At 32.9% G+C, this 22,544-nt stretch overlaps 1 protein-coding gene across 1 annotated transcript in view; it reads right to left on the minus strand.

Annotated features, from left to right (window-relative positions):
- The window catches only part of ERBB4 (erb-b2 receptor tyrosine kinase 4), a 1,378,308-nt gene that overhangs the window by 344,287 nt on the left and 1,011,477 nt on the right, over nt 1-22,544 (minus strand). Inside the window, exon 12 of the mRNA XM_044670735.1 lies at nt 20,166-20,365. Within this exon, the coding sequence (XP_044526670.1) occupies nt 20,166-20,365 (200 nt within the window). The remainder of the gene's footprint in view (nt 1-20,165; nt 20,366-22,544) is intronic.

The raw sequence follows: 22,544 nt of genomic DNA on the forward strand, positions 1-22,544 counted from the left end.
CTTCACTATTTTTGTGATATATACCCAATAGCATGATTAAAAAGTCTGAGAATGGATAATTTAGTGATTTTTGTCACATAAATCCTACTTGTTTTATGGAATGGTTCTACCAAATAATAGCCTCCCTATCCTTTTATGTAATACTCAAGTAATCCTGCATCACTATGGTGCTTTTTCTGTGTCACTTATGCTAAAGAAATTGTTATATAATTACATAGTTAACTAAACCAGGACAGAAACTTAAAGTGTATGACAAGCATTAGAAATTATTTAAATTTAAAAATGCCCTCATACCTAAGTAAGCTTACTGCTCTCAAAGGGGCTGTTTATATGGTACCTGCAGTGTGCTTCTGAGCTATAAAGGCTCTTTAGCCCCAGTCAGAGGAATTCAGCAGTTTTATTCTCTGTAGGCAGAGAAGTTCTTTCTTCTCAGAAGTCAAATAATTAGGTGTTTCACCTTTGAAGCGGACTGTATATTTTTGCCATCATGTCACCTGGATTTTGAACTAAGAATGCAAGGATATTTTTTGATCTACTCATTACATTGAGAGAAGAAATCCACTTCCTTGAAATATGATGTATCTGTAAGAATGGAAATCTTATATGAACTAATATCATTGGTTTCCTAATAATATTTATCAATTCCAAGAAAGGAGAGCAAAGTTGGTTTAATCAAATGGCTTATACCTTCAGAGTATTTCATCAAAATACATGTGGGAGATGAAGCTAGACACAAAAAGGAAAATAAAAACTAATGATTTGTCTAATCAGCACAAAATCATTAATTTTAATAGCTGCTTTTAATTGGGTATAGGCAATAATAGTGACCAAATAGGTGGTATAATGGATAGAGCACTAGGCCTAGAATCAGAAAGACCAGAGTTCTGATCTGAACTCAGTCATTTACCAGCTGTGTGACCACAGACAAGTCACTTAATCCCTGCCTATATAAAACTGGAGAAGGAAATAGCAAACCAGTAGTACCTTTGTAATGAAAATCCCATAGATAGTTGGTCCACAGGGTCATGAAAAGTGGGAAATGGCAGCAACAAGTAAATCATAATTATGACAGATAATAATAATTATAACAATAACCACAATTTAAACAACAACGAGATCATTATGTTGCTTCTGATTTTTCTTTGATTTCATCCTAGATGCCTATCCCTCCCTACTTTCATTATTACACGACTATTCTTAGAAAAGTGATATAAGCCATTAAGAGTAAGAGAAAAGGTAGTATAGAAGCTTAGGAAGGATGGTTTATCCAGTGTTATCTGGCAATTATAGGAGATACAGGCAGGATACCTGTGCTCTGAGGTCTTTTCTTAATTTTACCACTACCTGCTTGTCTTTTACCACTACTTGCTTAAAGTACTCTTCTCATAAGGTGAGAAGAGATATCCTCACTTATCTTAACTCAGCAACCCTGCAGAATCTATTAAAGGTCCACATTGTAGAAACAGAATTTTATTTTCTTTCCTTCCTTTTTTACCATTTGAAAAGAAACACGGATGAGAGGAAGCATTCTACAATGATAAAGATGAAGACAGATTACGAAGGGATTTAAATATTTAAAAGAACAGTTCATATTTTATCTTAGAGACATTAGGGAATCATTAAAGCATTTCTCTCCAAATAGAGAAAAATTATATTCATATAAAGTAACATACTTACGTATGTATGTTTGTATATATGTTCATGTGTGTTAATTATTTCATTTTCTTCATTTCAGAATTGCATGGTGATAGAATATAAGACTGACTTATCTTTCTATTCATCCCAAAAGGAGCCTGAAAGGAAAGCTTCTCTATATCATGGAACAAAAGGCCAGGGAAGACACTTCTTTGAAACCCTTTCGAGAAAAGAAGTTGTTCGATCAGTACTGAAGATCCAACAACCTTTGACTTACCAGAGAGATAGTCACATGCTGAGGAGGTAAAATGCTTTATTCAGTGACATCGTGCAAAAGGTCATTATGGAGCTCTCTAAGGAAGCTTTACCAATGTGTTTATTAGACAACCTTTAACTTTCAGTGTGTTTTCTCTGGAGACTTTAGGATAGATTTTCCTTTGTCTCACCTGAATAGTATCTATCTGCTAAATTTTGGAAAGATATAAAATGCCTACTTTTCTTATCTATATGAAAACATAAAGCTTACTTTCACTTTCGTGGAGGTAAATTTAAAATAATGATTAAGTTCTCTTAGGCAAAGATGAGCTAACAACAGCACAGGAGTGAATTATATTTATTATGGGACAAAGATTTTGAAAGCAAAAGGAATTAATGTATTTATACTGTTAGCAACAATCTTATTCCCTTTTCAAAGTAGAATAAAGTTATCATTGCTATTTATAATAATGCATATAGAGCTTTTAAAAAATATTGATCATGACCTCTTCAGTATCTGCCACTTAAAAAACTTTTGCATTAATTAAGGCTAAAGATAAAGTCACCTTATATAAAGAGGGTATTGGCAGCGTAGTGGTCATTAGATGATGAATTCTCTGGTCATAGTCATCCATGATATACACAATGTTGTGAGAAGGGATGGGAAGCGATGGTGGGACAAAGGTTGCTTTTAAGTGTTATATATTTTTTTACATACCATCAATAAACTAGTGCTATAACTGATGACGTTCTAAATGTAATATTTTCATTGAAAAAGAGATGACATATTATCGCTACTACTATAGTAACAATCAAAAAGGACCAATTTTGACATTCTTACTATAAATTAAACTGGAAGGTAGAAAGAAGTAGCAGTAAAATAAATGGAAGACTCAAGAGTTTTTCTTGGAGAGTAAGAATTGGGAAACAGTTTTATTTTGCTTGTGGTTGTTTTTGAGTCATTCAGTCAATAGGTTCTTTGTGATCCCACGGATCATTACTTTCCATAGAGTTTGCTTATCAAGGATACTATAGTGGTTTTCCATTTCCTTCTCCAGTGGATCCTTTTGTCAAGCCATCAGAAGTTAAGTAACTTGCACAGAAGACTTTTAAGTTACATTTGAACTCAGATTTTTTCTGACTCCAGACCCAGAACTCTAATTATTGAGTGATCCACTGAATCCAGCACCCAAATGCAAAAAGAAATAACCTTTCATGAGATACTTAGACATTTCATTTTTCAGTGTTCCTGATTAACATAAGTAAAAAGTCCAATGTAGAGATAAATGAAGATGTCACAATCCTTAGCAGAAGCTGAATGAGTTATATAAAGAACTTTATTAGATCTTAACCAAGACAAAATCCTCTTTGATGGTTGGTGTTTTAAATTAAGAAATGCACTAAATATGTCAGAAAATAATAATGGAAACTAGTTTTGGTGAATAAGAAATTAAAGAAGCCAAACATTTCTAAACTACACAGATGTTTTATATTTATATATCATAAGTCTTTTATTTAAGAAGACAGTCAGAATATATGCCAAATAACTGTGGCAATATGGAGTAATTTCCAAAAAAAATGAAATGGACAGGTAGGAAATTACTTGATGTTAGCATTTAAGTCTCTAATGATTAGGATATGTGTGTTCACAAAGATTAACCATTACTTAGAGTAAAGGTCAAAATAAAGAGCAAATTAAAGAAAGAATAAATTGGAGAATATTCTTAGTGTAATTATAATAGCCCCAATCAGTTCATTTTAAAAATAATAAGCTTATTGACTTTAAAAATGGTAAATAAAAGTAAAAAAACATTGATGCACACCATTTCTTAAAACATTAACAAATGAAAAAAGTCACCATAACAAGGATGCCAAAAGACAAAAGAAAACTCATCCTTAGAGGCAATAAAGTCATTTCCTAAATTAGACAGAAATTCATATTAGCCAAAAGCTAAGTGTTTGTTTGTGTGTTGTATGTTTTTTCACAAAGTCAATAAAAGCAGTGGAAAGGAAAATGTACTTATAAAACTTTTGGTATGGTATCCAGTACAGAGAGATCATCTTAAATACATTTATAATATTTTATATATGAAACTGAAAGAAGTACAGCTAGACACAAAATTAAACTTTCTTATAATGATGTATTTTGATAACCTATGTTAATGGAACTATTTAATTTGTTTTCTTATGTGAGTGGCATAGATTCTTCTTAAAAAAGTATGCCAAATAACTTACTTTGATGCCTTAAAGAACACTGATTTTGTTGGTAAAGAAATTCTCTCTACTAATCCACACCCTAATTCATCAATGTTTTGTAAGTTGGCCCCAAAACATACTACATGATAAAGTAGTGATGAGGCTATAATAAAATATAATATTATATAATATTATATATATATATATATATAATAAAGTTCTGAATAGGAACTTATCTGCAGTTAGCTCCAGCTATTTCTTGGGCAAGAAAATAAAACAAAACATTCTGTCCTCAGGATTGAACTCAAAGCTTTTCCCTCTTGGTATGACATCTGAAATCATGTATTTTTGCTTTATAGAACCCATTATCAACTCCTTACTATGAAAAAGTATTAAATTAAAGATTGAACCTAAATTGTCTCTCAAGTCCTTAATATGTAACCTTAAAATAGCACCTACATCATAAGGTTATTGTGAGATACCATATATAAAGTGTTTTGCAAATCTCACGGTAATATTTAAATGCTATCTAACTAATAATGCTTGCAATAGCCTCAAAGGTAGGATTTGAACACAGGGAGTATGATGCCAGAGACAATGTTCTTTCCATTTTATCAGTTGGACTCAAACAAAGAGATCGGTACTGCATTTGGAAGTATGCTTTTGGAACTTAGACTAAAATCTATGTTCTGTTACTTATTACATGTACATCCCAAGACAAAGAAAAATATTTTTTTCTGGGTCTCAGTTTCTTTATCTTGTATAATTGGGGATCTGAAATACTTTCCATCTTGGAATCAATACTGTGTATTAGTTCCAAAGCAGAAGAGCAGTAAAGATTAGGTAATGGGAGTTAAGCAATTTCCCCATGGTCACATAGTTATGAAGTGTCTGAGGCCAAATGGGATCCCAGAACCTCCCATCCCTGGGCCTAAATCTCAATTCACTGAACCACCTACTCACGCCATACAATAAGAATTTTAGCTTAAAATCCTGTGTTCCTATTTCAGAGTGTAGTTAGACACATATTTAATGGGCTATATGGTACTCTATTCAGTCAGAGTTATATTCTTGTATAGATATATGTATATATAATTTTATTAATATTTATATTATTTTATATTATATAAATATTGCATAAAGTAGGAGCAGCTAGGTGACTCAGTGAATAGAGTACCAGGCCTGAAGTCAGAAAGACTCATATTGAGTTCAAATCCAGCCTCAGACACTTATTAACTCTGTGGAACTGGGAAAGTCCCTTAACATTATTTGCCTCAGTTTCTTCATCCTTGAAATTAGCTGGTAAAGAAAATGACAAACCATTTCAAAATCTTTGTCAAGGAAACCTCAAATAAGGTGATAGAGTTGGACATGATTGAAAAATGCCTGAACAACAACAAAAATATCATATACTTTGCATATATGCCTATAGATTCCTAAAGATATACATGTTGTTCCCTTCCACTGGATTATAAGTCCTTTTCACTTTCATCTTTGTTTCTTTGGCCCCTAACATAACACTTGGTAGTTAATAAATGCTGATTGAGGGATTGATTTCTAGATTATGAGGAATGTTCTCTCTTTTCTGATGGGTAATTTTGAAGGGAGGGCACAAGCAACTGAGAAAATCAGAAGATCCCTTGGGTAAAAGGTAGCATTTCAGATGAGACTTGAAAGAAGGAAACTAGAGATGAAGATGAAAAGGAGTCTAGAAATGGGATAAAAAAAAGCACAGAGGTAGGAGATGGAGGGCTGTGTAAAAGAAACAAGATGGTCAGTTTTTCTGGACTCCAGTATATATGGAAAGGAGTAGTATATAATAAGGATGGCAAGGGAGCCACTGGAGTTTACAGACTGAATTGGCAAGATCTACTGTTTATGGAAATCAAATCAGTTTGACAGCTATATGAAGGATGGATTGGAGAGGGAGGAAATTTGAGTCAGGAAGTCCTTTTTGGATGCTATTGTGCTAATGTGCTTGACAGGCTTAATGATTCTCCACTCCTAATGTAAGGTCTCTGGCTGCTGGGAGCTATTACAGTAACAGAGCCTCAGATTACATAGTCAGACATAAGAAAATACACAAACAGTGATTCTCTGGACTCCTCGGCAGCCAAGATGGGCAGATTTCCCTTCAACTAAATGCTCTGGGTATGCGAATTGGCTGCTGGCAAATATAGCTCCCTAAGGCACTAGGGTAATCTGAAGGGATGATGGAAATAGCCTTATAATAACAGGGTCCAGATACTATGTGAAAGATCAAATGTACTGCACAGATGTGACCTTTCACAAAAAAAGGTGCCATTTGGCCCTTTTGCCTCAGAAATCATAAGCTCATCATGAATGGGCAGACATCATTTGGATGCAAGACAGTAGGCTTTTGATAGCAGCAACAGTTGAACACAGAAAAATGTACAATATTTTAACAGTAGAAATGGATGAGAAATCTTCGGTAGATCTGAATCATACCCTAGAGATAAGCCAAATAGAACTGTCTCAAATAGGTGACAAGAAAATCTTTCTTTCCTACTGAGCTCTCTTCCAATCCCCATCAAAAGGTTTCTTTGAGTTAAAACTGAGCTTCAAATACTATATCTGTCCAAGAGGAACAGCCTTCTAAAATCATTCATTTATTACAGAGGCAGTGTAGTTCAGATGACAGAGCAAAAGTCATGAGGTCAGGAGAAACTTCATGTGTTCAAATGTTGCTTTACAATTCTGAATATCTAGTCTTCCCTGACGATATGTAAGCTCTTTAAGAGCAAGTGCTATTTTATTTAGTCATTGTACCCCTATTATCTAGTACAGGGCAGTCACTTAATAAATGTGTTGTTTTTTTTGCTTATTGGTTGTGTGATAATGAACAAGTCTCTAAGCTTGTTTTCCAATCTATAATTTTCTTGCCATAATAACTTAATGGATTGATATTATGAAAACAATTTGTTAAACATTAAAACACTACATAAAGATGAGTTATTTGATCACCTTTCAAGTTATATAGTATTCAATACTGATTATACTTGTTTCTTGAAGTCTTCAATAACTTTGTTATGTTTTCTTAATCATTAAATTCTAAATTTCATAAAGAAAAGATATCATAAGTTACACATGCATAGATGGTTTTAATTATTTCTGCAAAAGAACAATAGGATCATATCTCTAAAATGAAGGGACATCAGAAGTCAATTAATATAACTTCCCCATTTTATAGATCTACAAATTAATGCCCTAGAACCATGTTGGCAAAGGCTTGGCACCCATTCCTTGGAATGTTCAATGGGGCTGTTCCATTCCCCTTCTCCATCAAGCCTGAGGACAATTTTCACACGTCTCACCCTTCTTTCATGTAGCCCAATGAAAGCACTCCCTCTCTCCACTGTCTTGGGTAATGTGGGGGGCTCACAGACAGCTTGAAGGTGCAGTTTGGGAATGCAACCTCTAAAATGTTCACCAATGCTGCCCAAGAAGAATAAGTGATTTACCCAAGGTCACAGAGGTAATTGAAGGCGGAAGGATTAAACCAAGTGCCTCTGATTCTAGAGCTAATCAGTTTTCCACTGTACCAAAATGCTTTCTTTTTTTCAATACAATAGACTGTGTTTTTGCTGTTTTTGATAATTATACAGAAGGTGCTTTCTCAGTTTAGTAGCAAAATGAAATCCATTTTAGTTAGTGGACCAGTATTTTCAGATACAATGCAATTTTACGTATGAAAAATAAGGAAAAAGGACAAGGATAGGCTATAAGTCAAACTGATCAAAATATGACATTTCTCATCAGATTCATTTTAGCAGTCTGTTTCTTTGAGATTATTAGATTCAATTTAAATATGAGTTCATCTTTGAAGTAAATAAAAGCAAAAAGATTTTTGATATTGTTAAGTAAATATTCATTTTATTTTTAGACATTTGAGATTCTATAATCAAATGAGAAAACCCTTAGAAGATTTTGACCTCAATACACATTTAGAATAGAATGGCAAATTGTAAAAGAGACATTTGTTTAAATATTTATGTCCCCCTCCAAGTTTTACCTTCCTTTCCCTCTCACCTACCCAGCCTAAGATTTGCTGCTGGAAGCAAAACTGGAGTTGAATCTTGAAGGACCTTAGGAGACAGTAGCAGGGCAGATGTTTTATCTATCTAGTCTAGTAGCTTTCTCTATTATGGGAAAGACTGGCATTGTTGACTGCCTTCTCATACAAATACAGTCAGTACTCAGGCAATCTAAAAAAAGCCATGGCCAGTGTACACCCAAGAATAAAGAAGGTTACCTTGTTCAAAATGAATTTTGTAATAATTTAGTGTCAGAGAAAGAGGTACAAGGGAAAGGAAAAGACATTGTTGGGGGGAAGGGTTAGAACATACTGGTTCATCTTATCAGTGGTACAGGGTAAAAAAGAAATGAGCCCCAAATATGATTGGTCTGTTTCATGTCATGACCAAAAATATGCCAAGTGTATAATTTTTACTTCTATGTGATCCTAACACTCACTATGATAATTACAAAGTAAAGTTAGCACAAAAAATGAATTTTATTAATTGAAATATTCAATCAATTCTTCCAAGTGTGAGAAAAATGATTGGCCATTTTAGTTGATCTTTGATCATATGGCATTGACTTTTTTAACAACAAAAAAACCATGTTTGAAATTCATGCAGTATTGAGTATAAATAGGCTTTGGTAGAAAACAAAAAATAGATACAAATATATAATAGTTATTATGTGGGATTAATATTATGAATGAAAGGAAACATAAAGAGATTAATGCTTTAAATGATAAGGTTTCATACTTGATTCTGGTTAGATATTTTATTTACAAGGATCCCTTTAGCATTCTATGACTACATTAATTTTGGTTATGTGGTAACATGATAAAATTTTATTTATGCATATGTTTAAGCATATTGATGTGTTAAAAATTGATATAGATATGTGAGTATGTGTGTATATGTATATGTATGTATGTATATATATATATAGGAATATACACATATATGTGTTGGCAATTCATTTTTTCTAGATTCATTTTCAACGTGAGCAGATTTTTCAAGTATCAGATTGTAGCCCCATCAGGTTCAGCAACAGAAAAGGACAGCAGTTTGTTTCTCTCTTTATGGGAAAAGACGGTATACATCATACCCAACATATTTCTCCAGAAAATGCTTTCCTATAATTCATTTTTATGGAGAATTTTAGATAACATTAAATCTATTACATATTATGCTGCAATATTTCATGTTGAATTTTTATTAGCAGTAGAAAGAAAATCTCATACTTTAAGAGATCCTCCAGGCACTGAATTTTTATTTATTTAGGATCTCAGGAGGTCATTTTGGAAGAAGTGTACTAGTATTGAAATTCATGAGTGATCATATGATCCTCTGTTTGACTGCTCTTTTTCTTCTCTTCCTATAAAACTGATCCATTTTAGGTAAATTTATGATCTACTACTAGGTCTATGTGAAATATTTTTAAACATTATATTTAATTCTATGAAATGTAAACAATTATTGTTTAATCATCACTTTTAATGTTTTAAAAAGAAGCCAGAGTCAGATATTACTTTTTTAAAAACTTGTTTCTTTTTTTAAAAATTCTAAATAGTATGAGAGCTCCTATTACCTTCTCTATAATCCCTATCTGATCCCTGTTTGATAAAATTTATGATAAATCCACAGGTTTTCTATTGTAAGTCTTCCACTTATATCATGGATTACAAAAAAAATTTAAGATACTAGAAATCAATAAATTTGAATCAGTTTTAAATATATATTTTTATTACGCAGTTCCAAAAGTCTCCAGTTGATAGAAACACTTATCCATTACAAGGATTTTTTTAAATCCTTATATAGAGAGTAGTTTCTAAGATGCTACAGTTTGAGAACGGTATTACACTGACTTCAATGTAATACCATATTACTCAGATATATATGGTCTTCCTGTTAGCATTCAAAATCATCAATGTGTATAAAAATACTTATTACCCAGATGTTATGGCAAGATGATAGAATGTCTAAAGACTCAGCCTATAGATTGCACAAAAGCTTATGATTTATACCTTCAGTGGGAGTTTCTTTACCTGTAGACCCAAAAATGATGATATCACAAGTACAAACTCCCTTGTCCTCAGTGACATCAAGCTAGGATTGACCTATTTAGTTTGTCCATAAAGACACAGATACAGTTATTTTAGTAGATCTTTAAATAATGCTCTACATACTGTATCATTTTTGAATCCTAAACCCACCTTTCAATATTGATATTATTATTTTCATTTTATTTATGGCAACCCTGAGATTTAGAGAACATAAATTAATTATTATGGTCCCTCAGGAATACATAGAGAAGGGATTGGATGTGAGAGATTTGGGATATGTCAAAACAACATGACCTGAACCATATACAATCTACAGAAGAATGTTACTGTTAAAAAAAGTACCTTTGTGGCACTGAACAAGTAGGAATTAGATCCTATGAATTTTTTCCTTGAGGAAATTTGAGGGGGGATATGAATAAAATGCATGGTAGGAGAAGTAAATGTCTGATGATGATGATAGGAAGAGGGAGAAGAAGAGGGGGAAGGGGAAAATGGGGAAAGAAAGAAAGAGAGGCAGAAAGGCAGAGACACAAAGAGATAGAAAAAGAGTTGCAGGACTATATATAGATTTTTATTCTCATATAGGAAATGTTGGAAGAGATAGTTAAAGAAATGTATCTACCTCTTTCTCTCTCTCTCTCTCTCTCTCTCTCTCTCTCCATATATGTGTGTGTGTATATATATATATATACACACATATATATATTAGGCTCACTAGTGTTAATAAAGGATTAATAAACTGATTGTAATAAACTGATTGTAATAGGGGATAAGCCGGTAGGGTGATAAGGTAGTTGTAATAGGAATTAAGGCAGGTAAATTGTAATAAGGGACAAGGCACTGTGGATAGGGGTTTTGTAGATCTCTAAGTCAGTAGGTAGGAAAGGAAGGTACAATGGTGAAGGTAGTAAATTGAGGTGGTAGGAGGTATAAGGGAATGACTGAGTTTTGGAAATATAAACACTGAAGTCTAAAGAGTAGCAAAGGGAGAGGATGAGGTATTGGGCAGGCAGCTGCAGCAGGGAGACACAGACTGGGTACACAGGTTTGAGACAGAGACACTGAAGGGAAACAGGCTGAGCCCTCCAGGTAGGAAGGGCACTTCTACAAACAAAGGTCAGGGCCAGCCAGAATGGCTTGAAACTGACTAGAGGGCTTTCTAGTCAGTTTCTCAGGTTCACAAAGGAAGAGTCCAGAGGAAATAAAGGGGTTACCACTTCCTCCAAAATGGATGCCTCCAACTCTCTCAGGACCCAGAGAGGATATTGTTCCTTTCTCCCCTTCTCCCTCTCTTATCAGTCAACTAATGAGTTAGCCAAAGGTTTGATTAAGTGACAAACAGGGTTTCTTGAGTTTCAGGGTTGATTATAAAGGACAGAGGGATACAAGGTAACTCTAACAGCTGCCTAAAGAAAGCTTCAGGTGGGGGAGGGACACAGGAATGTGTGACTGAGAAAGGACCTCCCTAACTCAGCCAGGAGAGGTTTTGTTGACTTTAGGGTTAGGAAAGTTGCACACAATGATTCAGAAGAATAATTTGTATCAAGGGTAAACCCTACTTGACAACCAGGAAACTAAATCTACAAAGTTTGAAAGCTATCACCCAGATCCACCCTCCTTTCCAAAACCCACAGAAATTCAGGAAGGGAAAAATGATAATTGGGATAGAAAAAGTCAGGGAGATCCAAAGGGAGTAATTAAGCTAACAAATCTTAAGAGAAGAGCTGCAGAATAAAGGCCAGGTTTTTCAATCTAAAGATAGAGCTCAGTTGACCCTCCTACTCTCATCGAGTCTCCAGGATCTCTCCTGCCTCTCCTCAGGATTCTAAACCCTTTTCAACTGTCAGAAATTCTGCAGTAAGTCTTTGCAGGGCTAATATGCACCCTTTTGCACTACAATATATATATATATATATTTGTGTGTGTGTGTGTGTGTGTATATACACACACAGACACATATAGTGATTTATATATCTACCTATATTGTAGAATATATGAAATGTATGCATTTTCATGCATTTACTTTTATAAATATATATTCATATACATATGTATGAATCACTATACATTGCTTTGGTTATATACATGCATGTTTGAAATAAAGGATAATATGGAAATGATGAATAGAATTCCAGTAGAAGGTAAAACTCTGAGAGTTAGGGCTATTTTATTTTCACTTTTATATTATCCTCACCTGATATAGTACCTTATTTAAGATATATACCTATTAAAGGTTTGTGGAACTGAATTTGTCAACTTAATTTAGAAAGTCTACTTAGATGCAATGTTTTCATTTAGATCTTGAACAATCTGATAGAAGGGAATTGAGGAATGGCTTAAATGAAAAGAGAGGAACAACATGTACAAAAGCAGAAACGTATCATTCATATGCTACATGTAATATTATTGGATATTTGTTATTATTAGTGACTAATTGTGACTTTTAAGAGTGTAAGAATGAACCATGTCTTCTACTTTTTGGCAGAGAATGGGTGGATATACATTTTCAGACATGATTGATGATTGGTTTGGTTTGTTTCAATATAATTAATTGTTACAATGGAGGATTATCTATGGAAAGGTAAGTTGATTCAGTGGTTGCTGAGATGAAAAATATATGTGTGTATGTGTGTATAGAGTAAGGGATGAAGGGAAGGGAAGGAAGGAAATATTTAAGAGAAAGAATATTTAAGAGAAAGGTATGTTCAGCTTAAATTGGAATCAGCATATATGGATTATCTATTTTCAAGGAATTAAAATAATCTGTAGCATTCTTGAAAAGAAAAAAAAGTTTCAAGTGATTGAAATGTATAGACCTATATTTAAAGGGTAGCAATACACTTAGTAAGAAATCAGCAAAAAAGTAGACATCATGAGAAGGTAATCATCCTGGCTAAGTAAAAAGTGTGTTTGGAAAGTTTTGAGGGTTGAGAAAAAGATATGAAGAACATTTGTTAAAGTTCTTTAAATAACTGATTGAAGATTGCAGATGTGATAGGATATGAAACATCACTCTTATGGATTCTAAAACAGTGCTTGAGAAAGGTCATCTGAAAAGTTTTGTCATCTAGTGAGGAAGTTTCCAGAATAAAGAAATTATAGTGAAGTAGATAAAGTGCTGGGCAAAGAGACTAGAGCTTTGTCTTCCTAGCCCAATTTATGGTTCTGCCATGAACTATGACCAACTTAGTTCTCTGCTGGCATGACCTATAAACTGAGAAGGTTGAAATAGAATACTACTAATGTTACTTTCAGTTTTAAAAATCAATGACTAGATGGACTCAGATTTTTCCAATTCCCAAAGTCATTGACTCTCCAAATCTATTAGTGTAGATAGAAACTAGTAACAGAAAGACTGGTTTGAGTCTATTTCAGTGATTAACATAGGAGATGAGTTTGAAAATGAAGGAGAAATGATTGTTTTGAGAGACAGTAAATAGGAAATGGACAGGAATTAACAATTGGATGAGAAAGAAAATGAGAGAGAAATCAAAATATCACATTCATGATACTAATGACATAACAATACAGTATAGAAATAAAGACATAAAAAAGAATGTAGGATGATTTTGGATTTATATTCATTAGGTTTACCATTGTTAAAAATTACTGATTTTATGTAATTTATTGTAGAGGTATATAATTAATGTAATATATTTACTGTATGCATTAATATAGTTTAAAGTTTCCAAAATATTTTAAACAACCTAATTTGAGATTAACAAATCTATGACATAGATATTATATAGTTATTATAACCTCTTTTATAGATGAGAAAACAAGCTTAGAAAGATTAAAAGGATTGATCCTCATAATACAGTTTATGCCAGAGGAGGGATATGGACAGTCTTTCTGTTTCAAGGTTGAGAACAATATCCAGTAGGCCATACATCTTAAAATGAATAAATGTAAAGTAATTAATACCAAAAAGGATGGGGGGGGCAATAAATCTATATATCTTTTTAATAGACCTTTATTTTATTTAATTAACACTTCCTTCCTCCCAGAGCTACATCTTATAATATATAATTTTTAGAAGAAGCAGAGGAAGAGGAGAAAAATTCAGTAAAATTTATCAATATATACATATATATGAAATCTTCAATATGTACAGTGTTATATACCTTTTGACCCTGTCCTCTGTGAAGGATCCAGAGTTTGCTTTCTATATCTCTTTGAGGCGAATCATGCTCTTTACCATTTTGAAAAATTCATGCTTTAATTGTTCTGTAGTTGTTGTCTTTCCAAATAAATAGTCTCAGTCATTGCCTATGTAGTTTTCTTGTTTCTGGTTATTTCATGTTGGATTAACTCATTCAGTTCATGCTTTCTTCTTATTCCATGGTCTGTATTTCTATAAATGTCATTCTCTGAAGTCACTCTACACTTCTTTAAGTCCAACATTTCTTTCTTTCTTTCTTTCTTTCTTTTTAATTCTTGCTTTCTGTCTTAATACCAACTCAGACAGAAGGGCAAGGGCTAGGTAAATTGAGTTAAGTGACTTGCCTAGGGTCACACATGTACAAGTGTCCGAGACCAGATTTGAATCTAGGTCCTTCCGACTCCAGACCTGTTGCTCTATCCACTGGACTACGTAGCTATCTAAAGTCCATCATTTCTTATAGCACAGTAATGTTCCATTATATTTGTGAATATAATTTATTTACCTCTTTATTTCTCTTTTGATAGTCATCCCCTTAGTTTACCTTTCTTTGCTACCATAAAAGTGCTGCTATGAATATTTTATTGTATATAGAGCCTTTTATGTTTCAATGACATCTTTAGGGCATATACCTAGCAGTAGAATCTTTGGGTCAAAGGGTAAAGTACCAAATTCATTTTCTGAAAGCCATTGCAGGACTCATTTTCTGGTACATTCTATAATTCCTTCTTGAACTTTTAAAAGTACAATGATAACACTATAGATGCTTGGCAGACCTCACATCCTCCACAGCCCTGTAAATTCAGTTCCCAGTATAACAGCCTAAATGAATGAGGCAGGTACTTTCTCTCTTCGATTTTTGTGTCCTAGAGTCTGAGTTAGTCTTTCAAACTGCACCATCTGCTTTGAAATCCATGACTTAAAAGAGGAAGATGGTTCACTCAATTGTCACCCCTCACTGATTCAGGAAGGTTTTTCTTTTTTATTCTGACTGCTTTAAATCATCTTGAATCTAAAACATCATGAACACGGCAATACCGTCTTCATTTTAAAAACATTAATTTAACGATATATATCACATGTCCACCATGTGCAAGATCATTTTAAAGTAAACAAAGTAAATCTCAGAAGCACTGCAAAAAGTTTTATCTTATTAACTATTTTTAAAAACACCATGGCATTGGTTCATCAAAGTGAATTCACCAAGAGTGAAATATGTACAGTTTATTTATATAGTGACCCAATTATCCACGCATTGAGGGCATGGAAATGATTAATCCAGACCTATCCATGTTGAAAAATATGCTTAGTAAATTCTAGTTGAGAAGTACAGTTAATATTCATTGACTTCAGCTAAACTGAGAACTTTCCTCTCTATTTAGAGCTCTTTTCATGTTCTCTTTCAAAGCTTTGTACAACTTCAAAACTGAACTTGCAATCTGGATTACTAGTCTGAAAATAAATTTGTTTAATTTTAATATAAAGAATGTTTATCACCATGTTCAGAATAAATTCAAAAGAACAATGGAATATATTAGTGACTAGAACAAGCCTAGTCCAATAGGAACATTGTAATACTGCTATATTTAGAGTCACCACATCGTTGAGCATGAATCCTGGTTCTTATATTTATTGAATGTCTGATCTTGAGAAACTCATTTATCATCTATAAGCCTCAGTTTCCAAATTTGTGAAATAAAGGAGTTGGAATAGATGAGCGCTAATGTTCCTTACAGCTCTAAAACCTTTAATTCTATGCATCAGTGATCATCCCCCAAATCTTATTTTCTGATTCTTGATTTGTAATTTTGAGCAGCTTGAAAGCCATATGGATCATGGTGAAACTTTGCTCTTTTTTGTCTGTCTTTTTCTAACTTTCTCTAGTCTCTCTATTCTACTTTTTTTCATTCAGAGTTGTCAAAATAAGCACAATAAAGTATTTCAAGGAGTTTTGACAATGAATAAATACATGTATAAAAGGACCATTTAGTTTGTTCTTGTTCTATTTATTTTATTCATTACCCTCTTCCTCCCCCAGTGTTCTCAGTGATTATAATCTTAGGTATAGATATTGTTGATGTTTGGGTTTCTTTCTGAAGAAGATTAAGGAAGAAAAGAATTGCACAGAATTCTCACAAGTGGGATATATACTATATAATTATCACAAATATTACTTTGCATTTTGTGAAAGATTATAAGTGACTGGGGGCTAAGTTTTATTGCTGAAGTTCTGCTCCAAGTTAAGAAAATCCTTAATTTTCTGACAAATCTAATCTTATGAAGGAGAAATGATTCCCATCAATTATGCCAAAGGTGTTTTACAGCAAACATTTTCTATAAACATGTAGTGATGAAGATGTCAGAAAAATGATAGAGATATAACAGAAACAGGAAGAGAAAAAGATTCAAACCAGAAATCTTATTAAATACCAGAGAAGTTTCCTAATTAAGACCTAAATGGGTAGTTTACTTCAGGGGGGAAACTACATATTTTAACATATCAGCCTTTACCATTTTTAAAAACAACAAAAGGAATTCCAAAGAATCACTGAATCTTAGAGTTCATAGGATAATCTGGAAGTCATCTGATCCAATTCAAATAGAAACAAGCACTAAACTATACATAAAGATCCATGTGGACTATATACATATTGACTTAGAATACCACATATTAACTTTATCAATATTTTACTGTATTTTTATTTATTTATTAGATATTTTTCATTTTTATTTTAATCTAGCCTGGAAGTGTTGAAGGCAGATATGTGGCCCAGGTCATATGTCTGACACCTTTGCTCTTACCCAATCCAGATCTGAATAAGAACCCTTTCTATATTATCCCCAGCAAGCAGTCATGCAGCTATTTTTGAAGACCTCCAATAAAGGTAAACCACTCTCTCGATATAATTATTTCATATTTGGAAAGCTCAATGTTTCTCCCCTCTTTACATCAAAGCTAAATTTTCCTTTTTATAAATTCTATCCATTGCTTCTAGTTAAATATATTTTAAAATTGTACTCAATTGTAGATCTCTGTTATCTCTAGTCAGAGAGTATTTCTGAATGTCAAAAATAGCTACATGAATGAAACATTTAGAAAGAGTTTTTTAGTGCAGTAGATAGAGTTAAGAGGACCTGAGTCCTGGAGTTAGGAGAACTGAGTTGAAATCCAGCATCAATTATATTGACATGTAATCTTGGAAAAATTTTTATTGAAAATTTAAAAAGAAATCCAGCTTCCAACAATTAATAGTTGTGTGATCCTGTGCAAGATACTTAACTGTGTTTGCCTCACTTTCCTCATTTGAAAAATGAGCTGGAGAAAGAAATGGAGAACCATTCCATTGTCTTTATCAAAGAAATCAGCAGATGGGATCATGAAGAGTTAGGCATAACTGAAAATAACTGAACAATAACGGGATCAATCTAATTATATATCATAATATGATTGCTAGAAAATATCTTTGAGTATATGCCCAAATCCAATGCTTTTGTTGTACAGATGAGGAAATATAGGACCAGAAATATTAAACAACACATTCAAGTTGATTCAGTTAACTAAGGGTCTAATTTAGGGCTGGAATTCAAGTTCCTCTAGTCCATTGTTCTTCTCCTTACACTATGATACCTTTTAGCTGTTTAATTATTACATAATTTTAGTCATAATTTGGTGGATTCATTCAACAAGCATTAGTCTTACTGACTTATTTTAAGAGTTTCTCATAAAATGTAATTTATCTTCATTATCTACTCCACCCTCCAAAAAATAAAGGATCCTAACAATCATTTCTAACATCTTTCCTTTGAAGTTTTCTCATTACTGATATCAAAGATATAGAGAAAAAGCATTAAGATAAAGCCTTCTTTAGAAATTCTCTCTAAAGCAAATGAATTAATTACCTACATGGGACCACTCTGCTTTTGTAAAGAGATTATTGGATTTGCAGTTTAACTTTTCCAATAGTTTCATAGTTTCATAAGCCAACAGTATTATAAGGCATTAAAAACATAAAAGGCTGTCTAGTCTATAAGGGCATTTTAATCTAGAGATATGTAATAATTAAAAAAAAAGAAGAAACTCAGACTAGGAAGACCTAAATAACAAGATGCAAAGTGAAGCAAGCAGAACCAGGAAAATTCTATATACAAGCTAAAAGACATCAGAGCCGGGGTTAAATACAATGACAAATCTTGGTTCCAGAAAACCAATGATGAAACCTATTTCCTTCCTCTGGAGAGTGGCTGTGGAGGACAAGTATTGAAAGTTATCAAATCTTTCAAAGTCAGTTTGTCAATTTGTTTTGCTTTCTTTTGCTGTTTGTTTTATAAAAGAAGACTACAAAAGATAAGTAATTATGGGAGAGTGAAAGTGAAGTAAGAAACATCAAAAGTACTGCTTTAATAAGAAAAAATTAAGTCATATAAGGCTATCCTATTTCATATAATCAAAATAGAATATTTCAATGCTTATATGAAGGAGGCAGTGGTAGGAATGAATAAGACATAGGATTATAGTGGCAAACAGAAGACTATGTGAGGAAGAGTTCATGTTGTTAATAAAAAGGTTTTAAAAGTACACGTATATTTCATATATACATATGTGTTTATTACAGTACTTTGTAAATCTTAAAGCATTGTAGAAACAAAAATTGTTATTAATAGTTAGGTAAAATCAATGAAGACAGGCAATATGGCATAGTGGAGAAAAAGCAAGTATTAGAATTAGAAAAACCTCAGTTCAAGTCCTGCTATTGTTCTTTTATACTAGCTGTTTGACCATGGAAAAGTCATTCAACCTGTCAAAGACCGTAGACAACTTTCCAATTTAGCCAAATTGTTGATCTCCATTAGTGGAGGATGTTTCCATACTAAGAGATTCCTTCTGTGTTGAAATCACAGAACCAGTCCCTAACCCCTTAAAAAAATATAAGAGAGCAAGTTACCATCGAAGTCTTATTTTGCAGAAGTCATCAATATGTAAAAAGTCTTGTCAACAAGGTGCAAAAAATAACCCAACAAATTACAAAATATCAGTCCTGGAAAGGACCCGAGTCAACTTAATCCAACTCATACCTGTATAGGGATCCCCAACAGCCTCCCTGACCAATAGCCATTTAGCTTTAATATGAATATCTTAAATGAGGAGAAACCCATTGTTCCCTGAGGCAAGACTTCTTTAGAGAACTCTAACCATTAGGATGTTGCTTCTTAGATTGAATTCAAATCTACATCACCACACTTTTTATTGCATTTACTCTCCAATAATCTTATATTCCATCAGAATGTGGAATGCTATCTAGGATTTCCCCTTGCTGAGGAAGGATAACAGTTATCAATTTTTGCTTCTGGCAGATTCAAATAATGCCATTCTCAATTCAACTTAGAATAGATCAAAATGTTAGAACAATGTTGATATATATATATATATATAATTGTCAGGCACAGCACAGACATGTATAGAATGTAGGACTTAGAGTCAATAAGAGCTGATTTAAAATCCAGCCTCAGACACTAACATTGTGACTTGGAAATTGCTTAACAAGACATTGTCTCAGTTTCCTCATTTATAAAAAGGAGAAAATAGTAGCTCCTAACCCCTTGGGTTATTTGTAAGGTTAAAAAAAAGAGATAACATTTCTAAAGCACTTTTCCAATCCTTAAAGATATTCTATAAAATATAGCTAGAGTATTCTTATTTTAATGTTTTTCAATTATTAAATGACTGGCAGTATCCTGCCCATTATCCTACCCTCACAAGTACTCGTGATAATAATTACAATGTAAGTCAAAAATTTCTACCTTAATAGATGTACTTACTACAGTTTTCTGCCTTCCTGTTGTCACGAATCACTATTCTTTGGTTGAGGGTACTGAAGAGGGTGGTCCAATTAACTGTATGATAGTAACATAGGTTGGTGTTGTCAGTTATATAGATGTTTCCTGCACTGATTTCCTTCAAGGACTGGAATTGCAAAGAGGTGATTCCTTGTTGCTTAAGGATAAGCAATGAGAGGCCACTGGAGGAAAAAACCAAAAGAGAGAAATTAATGAATGTTTTGAGAACATAAAATTTGTTCATAAAGAAAGGTTGTCACATCTTATCTGCAGAATGAATGTTAATGAAATATAAAGGATGAAGTTCCCAGAATTATTTTTTTTGCATTTCATATAGAAAGTGCTTTCAAAATATACACTAATTTGTGGGAAAGCATTTTATTTAAGTAGCCATATAACCCAAAGAAAAACAAAAATTAATTACTAAGATGAATGACCACTGTTAGTCCAGATAATATTATTTTTTTCATCTTCATATTCCTACTACCTAGTAAAGTACTCTGCATTGAATAGGCACTTAATAAATTAAATTCCTCATACTGTCCTGAGTCAAATAGAACCTGAAACTCCCAATTAGATGTAAGACATTGGCCTCACCCAAGTCTGAAATATTTTCTACATGTGGGGTGAAGGCAGTTTTAGAATGAACTGGGAATGAATTGGATCTATCTGTGTTTTCCCACATAGAAAAGATAAGAATGGTGTAAATGTTTAGATTGTTCTATGCATAGAGTAGCTATAGGCAGTTTTATTTCACTTGGGTTTTGGTAGGAAGCTACAATTTGCCAACCAAAGGCATTTAGATAAGTTAACTTTCACTCAGGAGAAAAAGTAGGAAGATAATTGTAAAAACAGTCAAGCTCAGGAGCTCCCACCATGAAATTTATTATCATAATTTTAGCACAAGAACTAGCCTTGGAAATCCATCAACATTCAAAAATAACTGAAAAAGTAGGAGAAGGGAGGAGCAATGGTATTCTGCAGCAATCTACCAAAAGTAAGCAATATTCGTTCTTCTGGCTTTATTTCTCACATTATACTATTTCCCACATTCATGGGTTTAAATTGACCATCACCTATTCCTGAAATGTACTCCCTCTTTGTCTCAAGAATTACCTCTTTTTTCTTTAAAATGAAGTACATACATCATCTTCTGCATTAAAAAAGTCTTTCCTGATCTCCTAATTTTTATGGTCCCATTCCATGTTACCTACTATTTAATTAACTTACATATGTATATATGGGTGCATATGTTTGACTTATCTTCATATTTCTAATGATAGTTTTGTACGTAGTTCTCCATTGTTATCAAAGTATATGGCACATAGTAAGTACTTAGTAAATAACTACTGATTGATCTAAACAACCATAAAAAAGCCAAGTTCCAAAATAATAATAAAAAACTCTCTATATGTTTCTTGAAGGAAGAACATCTTGAAGTCATCTTCTACTTATTTTCATCAGTCATAGTTCTAAGTGCCATATTAAATATATAAAATATAAACTACTACATAGTTACTTATATATACATATCCACAAGCACATATAACCTTCACAACTCCCACACCCATACACACACAATAAATGCATGATGAATGGTTGTTCAGTTTCCAAAAGGAAGATGCTAACTTGAACCATTACTATGTTATTGCTGTGACCCAATAATAAGCCAAAGTACTCTAAAAATGTAAGTAACAAATAAAATGTATAAAGAATTAATTGAATTGTAAACTGTGCCTTAGTGTTTAAAATGCTCTAATGATAATGGAAAGAAGATATAACAAAATGAATGGAATGCAATTTTTAAAAATCAGGGAATGGCATGGAATGAAATTGAAACACTAAAAACTCAATTGGTCTAAGAGTTTTCCTAAAAATTCAGTAAATGTTAGTAGATCTAAAACAAGTTTTATTTCAAGGACATTTTTATCATTCTACTTTCCTGTTTTGGAGGACAAGGGAGTTACCTTTCTTTTTGTCACTTGAAAAATAAAGTTTTCTTACAGTGTCACCAATCTATGAACACTATTTAATAATTTAGTAATGAGCATTTTCTTACACGTAGGCCTTTTTTTTTTTAACAAATAATAGTTTAAGAAGACAATTATTATCCTTCTAATCTACAAAAAGAACAGGTACCTCAGAGATGAAGAACAATATGGCATTCAATTGGGTCACTGTTCTTCAAAACTAGCTAGAGGTGCTCAGTGTTATTACATCGGTAGAACACTTTTCTTGATTGATAGCATTTGGTTCAAGTGAGAGTCAGCATTAGTGGTATATATCTTCCAGATGGATTGTTTCCATTAGCTATTATTTTTCATTATGTTGGCTTCCTTTTTAGCCTTTCCTATCAAAATT

This window comes from Gracilinanus agilis, chromosome 3 (genome assembly GCF_016433145.1).
Source record: "Gracilinanus agilis isolate LMUSP501 chromosome 3, AgileGrace, whole genome shotgun sequence".
Classification (NCBI taxonomy): domain Eukaryota; kingdom Metazoa; phylum Chordata; class Mammalia; order Didelphimorphia; family Didelphidae; genus Gracilinanus; species Gracilinanus agilis.